The 15,268-nt window shown below is 41.8% G+C and overlaps 1 protein-coding gene across 5 annotated transcripts in view; it reads left to right on the top strand.

Moving 5' to 3' along the window:
• The window catches only part of AUTS2 (activator of transcription and developmental regulator AUTS2), a 157,950-nt gene that overhangs the window by 88,089 nt on the left and 54,593 nt on the right, over positions 1-15,268 (top strand). For 3 of the 5 annotated variants that reach the window (XM_086954584.1, XM_086954585.1, XM_086954583.1), the window contains exons 3-4: positions 12,259-12,730; positions 14,021-14,280. In XM_086954584.1, coding sequence (XP_086810710.1) covers positions 14,184-14,280 — 97 coding nt within the window. In that variant the 5' untranslated portion in view covers positions 12,259-12,730; positions 14,021-14,183. The remainder of the gene's footprint in view (positions 1-12,258; positions 12,731-14,020; positions 14,281-15,268) is intronic. The other 2 variants (XM_086954582.1, XM_086954586.1) reach the window with 2 other exon arrangements.

Raw genomic sequence — 15,268 nt, 5'->3', positions numbered from 1 at the left:
GCGGCATGTTAGCCCAGCGCCAAGTGACTCTCGGCAAATGCTCGCTTAATCTTCTTGACGGCCCCCAGCGCCAGGACACCACTTCGGAGGTACCTGTGCACTTTACAAATACTGGTACTTCTTTTTTATATTTGTAAGAGGGAGCCAGGCCGGCAGGGCAGAGCTGTGGAGGGCTTGCCGAGGCTTGTGCCCCCGCCCCATCTGTGTAGTGCGGTGAGGGGTTCAGGGAGGTGCATAATGGATGGATGTCTCCTGATATGGGAGCCACGTGGGTCCGAATCATAGCTGCAAATTGAACTTCGTGTCACGACTGGAACCCTTCTCATTGTGTGTCCTGGCTGTTGATCAGCCACGGCCCGTGGAGGGAGTTTCGGTGAGGCAAAGAGGCGGGGCCGGGGAGGGGCAGGGTGGGGGGCATTAGCGATGCAGGGCACGCTACGAATTTCGTTTTATTTATTAAATTGTTTACTTACCTTCAATTATCCATACTCCAGTTTTTAGCACCCCATTCAACAAAGTCACGTTGAAAACACTACTGGTAGGATGGCTCAGTGAGCTGAACATTCACTGTTGAAACTTTTGGCTTTATAACCTAACAAGGCATACTCAGCTTTCCATCATATCATTCCAAGGTCGCTAAATTGAGTACTCTGAATTGGGTACTAGTAACACCTGTTATTTACGACAAGATAAAACAGTTACTATTAATATGCAATAGGTAACTAACATGTTGTGGGGAGGATGGGGGCAGGCACTCCCGTCCAACTGCAGTATTCATTGCAGCTGTAGCTTCACGTGGTTGCAGGTGGGCCTGGTACTTATTTTTTACTCATCAGTCTTTGACACAGAACAAGAGATAGCAAGGCAGGAAAGAAGGAAGGAAGGAAGGAGGATGAGAAAGGCAGAAAAACAGTGACAAAGAAAAGACGCTGGAATGAAAAAACAATATACAGCAGTGACTTAACCCTTTTGTTGCGCCCGTCGGCCAACGGCCGTCGTGAGTACTACCACAGTAGCGCTGCGTACGTCCGTTGGCCGACGCGGCCCCGCTCACTCAACAGAACGTCCGCACCGAGGCGGAATTGCCGCTGCGGTGAAGGTGTTAAAGGGTCAGGGAGTGTCAGGTAGTGGATGAATGTAGCATGAGATGGAATCAAGAGTACACAGTCTTTGTATTTAACACCTCTGACATTCGATGGCGCCTGCCACAGGCTTCGGAATAAATATTTGGGCTCAGGTACTCCTTTTTAATCGTTCTACATGAGGAAGGCGGCGAGGCTAGACCTTGCCTGGTATTTTGAGGGCCCTAAGCTGCCCCACCACCCCATGATCAGCATTTCAGCCTCTATGTAGTTAGGTAAGAGCATATCGCTCATCTTGAAGCATGGTAGAAACCTGTCCTCAAAAAGAGATATTACTACAGAGAAGCCAAAACGTCTCTTTCTTCACTTAGTCAGTATTAATACATACGATGTGAAAAGGCGAGCCAATTTAAACTCAGATGCCAAGTGGGCTACACTGCCTCTAATGTGCACAAATCACACTTTGATTGAAGTTTATTTCCGGGCTGAAAGGAGAAGCTGCTCATGAACGCATTCTCGCAAAATAATTGTTCCTGTTACTTATGCCTTAGAAGTCATCGTAAGATCATTTAATGAGACTTAATGTGTTGGATCTTTATATGAAGGAGACTGAAAAACAACATAATGTACTCAATCGTTGTCATTACTTTTGTATGTAATTATAGAAAAGTCTTCGCAAGTACTTGAAGCCATTTTGATTGCATAATGCAAAAGCACTTCGAATTATCGTAACACAAATAAATGAGCGTATAAGAGTTTAGAAAGTGTTTATAAAGTGCAGTTGAAACTGTCTGAACTGTCACTCATTCTGTCATGTGTAGGTTTCAGGGTTCCTACATCACCCTTTGGTGAAAGGTCAAGGTACACATTTCGATCCGGGTATCTCTGAACTATGTGTCAACCTGAAAACCTGATAGATGCACAAAGCTCAGCAGTCAACCACTATGAGGATGAGACCTCAGAACTCAGCAGTCACCCAGCAGACACAATAATGTATTGTCCTCTCTATGGGCCAGATATAGGTAATCCCAGATTACCGATTGTTAAATACTGAATCATACCAATTCGGTATTTAAGAACAGGCAAATGGGATGTGGGAATAACTCGCAAAATTGGTGTAGCGTAATTATGTGAAATTACAGCAAAATTATGTGAGTTTACTTGAAATTACTTGGAGCGTAGTCCTTCATTTAGCGCTATGATCTTAGTGCAAAATTAACCCTGCAGCCAAAAATGTACTTTTGTGTTAGGCATTTTTGGCGCAAATTATTCTAAATTATGCGAGCAGGTGTAATCATGGAATTTTCATTAATTTCAGGTCAAAAACAAAATAACCCCAAATTACCAAAATTACTCCGATTACTCCGGCATAATTAAAATTTCACCCAGACCTAGTATTTAACCGGAATGAGAAGTAGGCAAATGAGAGTCGTAAGAAAAACCAACAAGTGGTAAGTAACGGGTGTGCTCCAAGCGCATCTATGTTCATGGTAAATCACTGTGTGGCTCACAAGAGACAGGACATGCTACGTTGTCTAGTAGGGTTGACCGAAGTCCTAAGTCCAAGCAGCAGAGTCTTCTGCTTATTCTAATCTCTCATTCTTTCAAAGACCAAGCCCTCTTTTCCCTGCTGGATGGTGGTTGCTTTTCTAGGAGTGCAACTGGTGCAGAATGCATTCCCACTCTCTCATTGGCAGCTTCACTTCTTTTAAGGTTGCCGCGGTGACCACGAGTTGGAACAGGGACCACTGGCAAGCAGCACTTCTTTCAGATGTTGTGAACGACCTGGCTTGGTGCAGACCGGTGCAATAGTTGCAGCCTCTGTGCTGAGTTGCCCGTGATGGTGTGTTATCTACAGTTGCAGCTGGTGGGCCAATCAGGGGCTCCACTTCAGCACTATTGTGCCTCCTTTTATCAAGGTCAGCAGATGTGGCACCAAATTCTCTGCCTTACAGCAGATTTCGGGAGAACACAGTGATGCTTGTTTTCAGAAAGTCTTGGTGCAGTAAACAGCGGGAACTGCACAGAGAGACCAGGGCAATCCTTACATCACAGGTCAATCCTAGATACACAATGTTTTAGTCAGCAGATGTGTCTCAAGCCAGGAATGTGTTAGACTTCTCTGACTGGACAGTCTCTCCTCCTACAAGTTCAGTGACTATCAATTCCTCTCTCAGCAGGTACACAGGCTTCTAGGCACTTGGCATACCTTGAGCTGTCCCAACAAAAAAATGCAGACTCCCTGGTCACAAAGCAGCGCTTTGAGTACTCTGTGGAGCACTCACTTCCTTGGTCAAGAAGAATGTGAAGTGGAACAAAGCAAGGCGGTGTGGACTCCACTTGTATACTGATTTTCCTGAGTGGTGGGTCCACTGTCTAAAGCTTTAGAACTGGAATGGGTTGGTTCTCTTTCAAATGTCATTTTCTGGCTGTTCCTTAGGCAAAGTGTCTGTGCAAGAGGATGGCTGTCACAGCAGGTGGCAATGGTGCTGGGTCCAAGCAGAAGTATCCTAAACAAGTGTCAGATCTATGTTATTGGCTGTTATCAGCCTCCCTGTAGCTACGATTTGGGTTGTATAAAAGGGCTAACTCAGCCTACATATTGCCTCACCTTGAACAGAAACTGCAGTTCCACCCCTCATCCACACTATGTTCAAAATGACAATGCTCGAAAAAAAAATTAATCAGCATCCTTTTGCTAACGAGGTCCTCATTGATGTTCTTAGGGAAACCCTGTTTCCATTCTCCCTCACTGCAGTGCTGGTCTGTATGTAATATCCTTCCAGTGAGTGAGGAAGCTGCCTAAATCCTTCATCTGGTGCTATGCTAAACCACTGGTATCCAAAATGGATCAGATTGCCCCCAGTACTTACACCGATATCATACATAGAATACTTCTACCATTGATGTGGCACACATTTCCCCAAATAAATATGCACTCGACAGGCGCGGGAAACATCCTTTACAACGTAATTGGTACAACGCGGTACCGTTCCGACGCAGCTTTAACAACGAAAGTCGTTACAACGACATTCGCTGGAGGGTGCTCTAGGATAGGGGATAGTTTAATTTACTATCCAACACCTTCCCTACTATCCACAGGGACTGGTGTTGGAATAGTAAATTAAACTATTCACTATCAGCGCCCCCCAACGCAAGTCGTTGTAACGACTTGTTAAAATTGCGTCGTAAAGGGACGCGCTATAACAGTACGCGTTGTACCGTCATACATCCAACAGGCGCAGAAGGTGTCATGACAAGGTTCAGGGTGATTCACATAACAGCAGATCTTTACATGAGAGTGGTCAGGAGTCTGCACTTTGACATCGAGAAAAAGGTCTGGTTACAGTAAAGATTCGGGAAATACGGTGCGCTGCCACCTCTGTTTTATGCATATAACCTAGGATATGGACCGTAGGTATACGTCTACTATGAGGGTACACTTTACGGTCTCCCACAGGTTACAGACCAGGTTCTGGACTTTGCATTACCTAGTACCGTGTTCGGTCTCTATGAACATGATGGATAACCATAATGCCAGGGCCCACCAAAAAGTCTAGATACAAGCTTCACATGTGAAAGGAGAGCGAGTGTGTCCTCCTGTTTAAGTTGAGATCTGTTCTTATTCCATTAGTCAAGTGTTTTCCCCTGTAATAAATATGTATAATGCTTCTTATATATTGTCTCGCTTTTTATTCACCATCGAAAAGTATTCATCAGTTCAACATTGATAGCATACTACGAACGCTAACATTGGGGATTGAACCCAGGACACAACATGGCTAGATAAGCCAAATCGATATAACATAATTCCGACTGAAGTGCATCGCTACAAATGTGTTTTCTGGACTTTGTTTCAATTTTGATGTTCATTTGAATTTCAGAGCATTGAGAAAGCTCCAGGCTGAGTGGCCAACATGGGGCGAAACACGTGTCAGCTGCCTCATTATTTGAAACTTTGTGAAACATACTACGAATGTTGAATATTTTCCAATGGTGAATAAAATGCCAGACAATATATAAGACGCATTTCTCATATGTATTACAGTGGAAATCACTTGACTAACTGAATGAGAAAATTGTTCAAAATTGAGGCATGGAAGGTCCAAACCTCGAGTAGCGTTCCACCCACAAAAAATAGAAGGGGCATTGTTCGCCAAGGAGAAAATGTAAAGGATCTGGACCTTGAAACTCAAAACTTCAATTACCAGATTCACATGTGATTGGCCAGTCTCAGCGGGTGACCATGCTGGTGACATTCCCATAGCAACATTTCGCATCTTAGGGAAAGACTGTCTCGTTACTATCAGCAGCACTCTGATTGTAATTGCATGGAGAAACAACAAAATAACGTTATGTGATAATAGCATGGCTTAAGATTGCTTTTTTTCATCCTAGGAATGCTCAATCTGGATGTAGAGCCCAGTAGGTACATTTGTAACCCTACAGGATTTTCTCTCGAGATTTTGCATCGAATTTAAAATGAGACCCAAGTATGTAATTCAGCACATTTTAATAAAGAGCTTCCTTTCTACCCATCTCTATTCCCGTCTGCCCTTCTTATTATCCACGGGTTTACCTCGGATGCATTAGCTTGATTGAATGAAAATCAATTGACCACTTTTTGATTGAAGCACAAAAAGTCTGCGTTAAACATGAGCGCCAGTTCCCCTTTGAACTCTTATCTGCACCTTTGTTCGCATGTGATTTGCAGAGGTTTGGAGGTATAATTGGCCAGAACTGTAATTGGCTGCTCTGTCATTTCTGCCTTGCAGCGTATATGATGGATTTGAAGTTATCTCTTTTCATATCACCGTGAGATGAGGGGAAAGGTGTTTTTTTTCCAGCAACCATTTCCATATTTTCTTTTATAGATATTAGAAAAACTGACAAATTGAACCCTGTGGGACTCTTACACACACTGTCTGCATTCGTTTTGGAAACCCTGGAGTCTTAATTATGAAACGAATATATATTCTGTAATTTCATACCTGTGTAAGCGGATTTAGAAAATGTCCACTGGGACAGAGGAAAAGAACTACAGGGAATCCAGCATCTTCCCCATGCATTATATTTTGACATCGCCTAATATTTCTACCTTTTTTTTTGCATCCTAATGCCCTGAATCTTGCGGAAGAATTTCATTAGTTAGTGCCATACATCTTGCTGGCAAAGTGTTAATAATTAGGTGTAAAGGAAAAAAATGCTTTTTATTTGAAATGATCATGTGTTGGTGAAAACTAGGGGTAAGTGGCTCGACAGTCACTAATGAGATAATACAATTGTGCCATAAAAAACCTTGTAGCCCCATTCACAGAAGACTCTTTCCCTCCCAGAAGGTTCATGGTGATGTGTGCCTTCACTCCAGGAAGTAGAAGGTAGCGACCACTCGTGTGGCAGGGTATATGGCAGGATGCAACGCCCCCATCTATGTGCCACCAGGTGTACATTCACAGCTTAAAGTCTAGAAGGTTCTAATCTGACATCATGCACACCTTGGCTGTATGGCGTGGCAACTATGGTGTAGGATTATCCGAGTGCTTAACAAAACTATCTGTTTTACATTGAGGTGCTCCCTTTTATTTAGCAACAAATCGACTTTTGGAGCATGCATTTCAATGGTGCCCTCAAGTGGTCATTTGTGGTACTGCCCCAAACCAGCTACATGCAATGTTCTTCTTAATGGAGCGCCGAATTTGAAAAGAGGAACTTTCAGCCATTCTGCATGGGTTGGGGGTATCACCTGCAATCAGTCACTATTTCTGTGGTGGTCTGTTGTATCCACAACTAGAAAAGAGACAGATTTTGATGTTTGTTTCCTAAGATACCTCACGTTCTGCTCTCAAACTAAATTCAAGAAAATCAGTCTGCCCAGCTCACACTATAGTTCGCTGCAGCAATTTGACCCCAGGGAATGAGAAAATATACTACATCTGTAGACTCCTTTCCAAGCTCTTGCAATTCCATTACAATAATACCATACAGATGGCAAGAGTGAAAACTGACAACATTCCCTTTTCTATTGTGAAAATAATTTTTTTGTCTCCACAGCAGTGATTTGTTATTCAGTTGATAGACTTTAGTTGATGAAAACTCCAATGTTTTGCAGCTATGTTCTTGTAAGACTCGTAGGGGCATATTACCAAGGGCTAGTATCGCCGCTTTCTCCGCGAATTGTGCCGAGAAAGCGGCGATACAGCTAGAGCCCTATTACCAAGGGCACTTTAAAGCCTGGGCCGAGCCCACTTTGCATGTCGGCGATAAACATCACTAATGACATGCAAAGTGAGCGTTCCCACGTCCAACCACATGTAAAATGTGGTTGGAGGTGGGAACACCCTATTACCAAGGCAGGCATTGGGAGACAAAAACCTGCGATTAACTCATTTATCGCAGGTCTCCCAACGCCTGCTCTGACCAGGTGTTTAGAGCATTGATAACATGGGGGTATGGATCATTACGCTGATTCCACACCCCCATATTATCAAGGCCCACATTAGCGCATAAAAACAACGTTTGTTTTCATGCGCTAATGTGCTATATCGCCGACTATCGCCCCTGCCTGATGCGCATTGATAATTGCGCGCTAATTAGGGATGAAATCCGGCGGTAGCCGGCAATACAGAGATGTGCGTTGTGCGTTTTGCAACGCACACCTCGGTAATATGCCTTACAGTATTACATTTCCCTCACGTAACATGCGTTTCTGATAACTATCCTATTTTTACGCGCTGTTGCCACCTTCATACCAGATAAGAGTTACGGTGATGGACCTATTTTCCAGTTGACACGACAAATAAATAATATTTGTGCTCTGAATGTTATAATTGCAGCAAACGCTGTGCTGTGTACGCGGTGGCAGTATACACGAGAGAGTGACAGACACCTGCGCTCCCACTCGGTGCACATATAAACAGAGTGTCACAAGCCGCACATGGGAATGCCACTTTTAGAGCTCGTGCTCGGGGGAGTCCCACTTTGTCACGGAGACAAATGTTGAACAAATGTTGAGCTCGCCTGGGACTTCGATAACCTTGGCGAGCAGATAAGAGACCTGCAGTCACTTAAATGGAGCATGGCTTCTTTAAGAGTCGGAGGGGGTGGCAGGTGGTAGTAACTGCTAACAGTGTGATGCTGAATTCAGTCTCTGGGGACAGCCATGGGGGCATAGTCACAAAAGCCATTTAGACTTACGCAAATTAGTACTATTTTACATACATCAAAATGCTATTTACAAACTTCTGGACGGCGATCTCTGTTTCTCTTATATTGTCTGTAGTGAGATTGGTTGGGTATATTATTAAATGTGGGAGGGGTGAAGGGATCTGGTAGAAAAATGTGGCATAATTACTGCAAAACAGGTGGGTGTATGTGCACAAAAGAACACTTCAATGATATCTTGTTACATAATAACATTTTACGTTTTAATAAAATATAGCGTAAATCATAACTTTTAAAATTAAATTTCAATTCAAAAAAATAAATAATTTGCATCCGAGAATGTGAGGCATTCAACACAAATGTTTTTTTAAGGGATGGCAGGAGAAAAATGAACATTTAATGTAATCTAAACAAAATATATTTACAAAAAAATCCAAATTAAGTTAAAATCTATTCATATGTTGTGCTTTACTACAGGTTGGTTGTCCCTTGAATGGGAGTTAGAGAAGTGCATTTGCCAATGGAAGACTTCATGCTCCAGGGCTGTCAGTCGGCCAATATTTGGGAGCATTAATTTATTTTAGTCGACTTATTGGTAAGAAATGCCTGTCTGTCAGAAAGCGTACAATATACCATAGCCAGCTGAATAGGGACCCAGATCAGTGGTGGACGTGATTGGCTTTGAATGGGACAATACAAGGACATTTTACTGCATATAGTGATCATAATTCACACGGTAAATATTTAGAATTTCAGGGACAGGGAGATAAAGCCATGTCTTCAGAATCACACTCTCTTTGGTTGAATGTCAAAGACAAGAGAAGCACCTGGCAATGCAAAGGCCACAAAGTCTCCTTGGCACCTTAAACAGATTCATTTTGTGTTATGTGACAAAGAAATGTCAGCTACAAAAAGTTTTAAAATCTAACAAACCTATCCGAGTTTCTGTTCTAGGAAAGAGCATCGTGCAACGTTTTGGAAATAAACTCAAATCAGCTTAGTCAAGTAAAGTAATCTCGTTACTCTTTGATTTCATGTATGTATCACCCAGTAAATATATTGACCATATTTGACCATAAAATGAAGACGTCTCATTCTCTTGTTCTCGAATTGCCATGTGCCTTTTGGGCAGATGTCAGCATTCTCATTTCTGAAATCTCAACTTTTTCTACGGATCCAAGATTTAAGTAAGTCTGTAAAAACATGGTGCTATGGCATAGCCCCCCCCCCCACCCACCACCTCCTGTGAGAGTTGGACTGTGTATCAAAGACATCAAAATGGATGTATGACGTTACAACGCATGGTTTTACCACGCATGCTGTTACAACGCAAGTATTACAACGAAAACCTTTACAACGCATTACACTTGGGGGTGCTGGATAGTGAATAGTTTAATTTACTATTCCAACTCCAGTCCCCGTGGACACTAGGGAAGGTGTTGGATAGTAAATTAAAACTATTCCTTATCCTAGAGTGCCCCCCAGTGTAATGCGTTGTAATGGTTTTCGTTGTAATACATGCGTTGAAACAGCACTGCGTGGTAAAAGTTGCGTTGTAAAGGTTGCATACCCATCAAAATAAAAGGTCATGCTCACATTCTGTGAGTGTGATACCAGTAATGCAGGGAGCACATCTTATTTCTCAAAAAGATGTGCACGATGGAATCAAATTGGATGTAGAATTAATAGTATGTAGAGTAAAATTAGAAAAATATTTTTCTGCTACTTTAGGCGCTGCGGCTTTTGGAATTTGGCATCATCAAAATGCCCTTTTTTTTCCTACCCAGAAGCTGTCAGTCCGTCCACAATGTTCAGTGCGACTCTATTTCTCTGAGACAAGATTGGGGACCCATCTGAGCCTCATCCACAGCACCAAAATACTTCCCACATGGACCACCTCATTTATCCACACTCTACCCAACAAGCACAGCAAAGCAGACTCTTACTTGACTAGCACCTCATACTCATCTGGAGTATGAGGGGTTATGGAAATGCTAAACAAAAACTATATACTAATGTTTGGAAATTCTCCATTTTGATACTGCAAAATCTTCAGGGTGCCTCATGCACAAATTGTCTCTCCATTATGGCATTGCTACCACAAAGGTGCATCCACTCTCTTCCTTGCTGGAATCATAGTACGTGGGTAAGGCAGATCATCCCACCCTCACTCACCAGTTAAAACATCATGGCCCTGATGGATGTGCATGTTACTGAGTGAGCACACGTCAGGATTAGGCCATCACATGGCCCCGTTTTGAGTGGGTGCGAAGCCACCTCTTAAGGTACCATTGTTGAGGGGCATTTCTATAGTTGTGAGTGATACGTTGAGCCTGAGTCACAAAGGTACATTTACACAAACTAAAAGTTGATAGAAAGCTTATGACTGTAGAGATTCTGTAGTTGGGTGGAACACCCCACACATATGCGCAGCGTTCTCCTCCACAACTGGGCAGTCTGCCAGGTTGTAACCGTAGTAGTTTGTGTTCCAAATATTTCAAAACTTTAACAAATTTTTAGTTTACCTTTGTGAATCCGGCCCGTAGTATGTAAGCTAACCATGACGTTTGCAGGGGAGACACCTGCAGAGTTTACCACAGTGGGTGCTCTTGACCTCTGAGTGTCGTTTGAGGAACTTTTTTATGTACCAATGACAAGCTTTTCTCAGTGGAACGGTAAGGCTTTGAGGAGGTTATTAAATGAGCTAGCACTCAGATGCTACCATTAAAAGTTTTTGATGCCCTCAACCTTTGCAGTTGGTTAGATTTACAATTTGATGCTGTTGGCCTTTCAGGTAGTATTTATTGTTTTTGAGAAATAAGGCAACATCACATGTGGTTTACCTTTTGCATTGCACCACAGCAAAAAGCATTGGTAATCTGTCTCAAACACCAGGTTTCTTAACACTTGATGTTTGGAGCTTAGCCTGTCCAAGGTAAATTGTAATTTCAGCTGTTTCATAATGTAGCTACCATGATGCTCCTTCACACTTCTGCAGATAACTTCACCGTCAGGACCACTGGCTTGTTTATATGCAGACAAAACATCTGTGGGTTGAAAGAAAGGCATTGCTCTCCAAGAGCCCTTCTGGTTATCTGAGCCCAGCATGTTCAGACCATTGCACATACAAAACATTAAGACTCTTACCTTTCTTGCCCCTCTATGGATTCAGAATTATAAAGGCCTATTCAAAAATGAGTTGTAATTATACCGCAGTGGTAATTTGATTGTGAAAAATAGTAATATTTGTGATTGAAAATAAGACCAGGTCCGTTATTGATTATATATATTGTTCAAACCAGCTGCCATTACCTGCAGTGAAGTTAGGGTATGGTCACAGCCAATGGAATTATGAGGCAAAAGAGGAAACAAATTATGCAACATTGTTTACCAAATAATGCTGCAAGAAAATGCAAATGATATAGTATAGTGCTGTACATTTGTGAGAGTATAATTTCAATATTTTATCATTTTTATGTTTATCTCATGTTAACACTGTCTGGACAAAGTTTTCAACATATTAATACTAGTTCTACATCCAAATACAGTAATATACAAATGAAAGGTGAACAGTCGATTTTTGAAAAGTGCCTCCCGCTGCACAGCAACTAGTGTCGCCACATTCTTAGTAACTTTTGATCCTTTTGAGCTAGAAACTATATTTTTTTGTTAAAATCCACAAATTATGTAGCAGGTGATGGCTTATGTGACAAATGTGTCAAATTTAAAATGATGTGAAAAACGCTGCGGCCACAGAATCCCTAATTCCATTCGTCCTGGGAATTTATGTTTCAGAGACATCAGTTATAACATTCTGTTTGCGTCTTTTCCTGTTATGGTTTGGACAGAGCTACCATATTCATATGTCACGACACCAGAGTATTTGAGAGCTGGCGAAAGAGTTTACAATTAGTAGGCACCCGCGATTGGTGTATTGCATTCTGAAATGGAGCTTGTGAAATGAAGTAAATCAGCGTATCATATAATCAGCGTTTATTTTGGTTATGTTTTGCAGATACTGCATTTGTTGTCAGTGTACTGACCACCAATGATGTCGGGAGTCCAAGGGGAGAACCTGTCCGTCATATATCGGGATTAGAAAGGAGCCAGGAGAAAAGCCAAGACAGCATTGACGAGCCGGCTCTTGAACCCGCAACTCCCAAAGATCATTTCCCTCTGGTTCTTCCACTTGCCCAACCTCAGTTGTCAGAGCCCCAACCCCAGTCCTCATCCCCGATTCCCATTCTTATCCAGCATTCGGCGTCTCCCACAGAGCCGCAGCCGGCGGCTACCCAGCGGCCTCAGGCACCGCCACCACCTGACGTTCTCCTTCCTTCACCACAGCCTCAGGCGCAGAAGCAGGCAAGAATACATTCCCCTGCACACTCAGGTCATCTTCCTCCAGTGACATCTCGTCCTCCATCACGGACACTATCGCAACCCCTGTCGGCATACAACAGCAGCAGTTTGAGCCTCAACAGCTTAAGGTAAACTACAACATTCACTTTTTGGCTTATGGTCAGTTATGACGATTCTGGTACTGTTGATTTATTTTGCAATAAGGATATATGGCGCTATTACATCATAATCATATTCGTGGACATAGTAGAATGATGTTTAAAGGTTCCATAGTTTTTTAAGCCCAAAGAGTGTGGTTGAACTAGTCTAGAAATTTCTCCCCAAGTTCACTTCTGCTTGCTCCAAAATATGCTTATTACATTAATGGTTTAGTGGGATCCGAGACCAAACATTTGCTAAAATTAGTCCAAATATCTTGCTATGTCTAATTGTCTCAAAATACAGAGCCGTTTGTCAGAGTGACTAGTTTTATACAAATGGCTCAGTGGTTTTTCTTACATTACTGAGCAAGCGGCAAGTAAGGTAATTCACTGAAAAATCCACACCTTCCTTAATATACCAATCAAGAGGTATGGATATTATTCCGGCCTATAGATAGGTAGTAGACATGGATTGCCTGAGTTTCTAAATTTATGCACTGATCCGTCTGCTATAGCCATCCTAATCTACATGAGATTATAGGTTCAACTTCAATTAATGAGATATAGTTCACCAAGGCAGAGAATGGTACCTGGAGAGGCAGTCATTTTCAGTATACTTTTTTTGTTTTCAAAGATTCCACAATGTTATTTTTTATGACTTTGCTTGACAAAGGGTGCCAGGCCGACAGTCCGTTTTAAATGTGTGAATTTAAAAGGAAAGAGTTAATTGTACAGTTGAGTAAGTCATTCGAGTGCTCTGTTTTTATTTACCAAAAATTAAATCTTATTTTACCCTCTACTGCCACAAACCCTCCTGAGTTGAAAGTGAGACTTTTTAAATCAATTTTGAAGTTTTTATGGATCCCGCAAATCGCCACGAAAAGATATGTCCAACTCTAATTGGTAGCCAAAGCCTTTCCAAGTTTTCCTAAAATATTTATTTAAAAAACTTGAACATTATACATGCTGTTCATTTACGGACTCAACCACCTTGATGAGTCAAAATTTGCTAATGAAGAAATATGTTGGATTTAGGCACTGGGATTGAGTCTTCAGTTTTCAGTGGAACTGGAAAATATCAGGCTCTTTCATTAGAATTGGGTATGGTCCTGCAAAACTCTGACCATCAAGACAATTCCTGATGAAGGATGTACTATAAGAAAAGAGGAGTGGAGTGATCTAATTTTCATACACTGAACCCCTAAAAGTACCCCTTAGTCAAGCCATTTTTTATTTTCTGAATGCCTTGCTTATTTGTTTCTTTTTTCTCCAAAACAGCAGCAGCAGGAGCAGCACTCCAGCCAAAAGTCAGGCTCCCCCACCACAACATTCCCACCGTTCCTCTGCCTCCCCTTTCCCCTTGTCATTGCCAAGCCACAGCCCCCTTCATAGCTTCACCCCGACCCGCCAAACTCCTCCTGCTCATCAGCATCACCCCAATATGTTTGCCCCTCCTGCGGCTTTACCTCCCCCACCTCCATTGACTTCAGGGACACTGCAAGTTCCAGGACATCCAACGGGCAACAGCACTTACTCAGGTATGAACTGGACATCAGTCCTTACAAGCTGATGCACCTTGACTTGAAAGAAATAGACATGAATGGAATTACGTTTTTATTTGAGAGAGACCCCTTAGCACACTAGGGGATTAGAGTACTAGCAAACAGTGAAAAAGGGGGGAATACCTTGGTGGAAACACTCGAACCGGTAAATTGGTGTACTATTTACACCGCTATTAGCCCATGTATTAGAAATGATCCATAACACAGTATAGTACACAACCAGTAGATTCTATAATTTTCTTTTTATTTTTTAGTTAAAAACAAATCCTAGGTATTACAAATTCTAAAAACAACACATTACAATTGCATTAAAAACATGTACATTAGCACCACATTTATATCTGTATATCTTTCATCATTTCATTGAAAACAAGAAATATTTCTAAACAATGTGTAATCAGAAGAGAGACAAACAACAGACAATCCTATTTGTCATATGTATACACATCAGGGAAACCCAATTTTGAAAAATTGTTGTTTTCAATGAAATGATGTGGTGCTAATGTTCATGTTTTTAATGCAATTTGTAATACCTAGGATTTGTTTTTAAGTAAAAAATAAAAAGAAAATTATAGAATCTACTGATTGTGTACTATACTGTGTTAAAGATAATTTCTAATACATGGGCTAATAGCGGTATAAGTACACCAATTGACCAGTTCGAGTGTTTCCACAAAGGGATTCCCCCTTTTTTTCAATGAATGGAATTAGACATTTCCTTTTGCCAGATTCCACATTTTTAAGTTCTAATCTTACAACTAAGTACCAGCTCTTGCCGGTGTTGCTTTGACTTCTAAAGCTGCTCAAACACCAGTCACAAAGTTACCATAGAATACCAGGGAAAGCTTTTCCTTGCTTCTGGAACAGAACTTCTCAGAACTTCTCTTTTTGTAGAAGCATGCTTGTCAGTCAGTCAGTCAAATAACTTTATTCAGTTATTTGTTTCAAAACATCAAAGTGTACA

The sequence above is a fragment of the Lissotriton vulgaris genome, chromosome 2_1 (genome assembly GCF_964263255.1).
Source record: "Lissotriton vulgaris chromosome 2_1, aLisVul1.2, whole genome shotgun sequence".
Taxonomy (NCBI): Eukaryota; Metazoa; Chordata; class Amphibia; order Caudata; family Salamandridae; genus Lissotriton; species Lissotriton vulgaris.
This window is presented reverse-complemented; position numbering and strand designations above follow the sequence as displayed.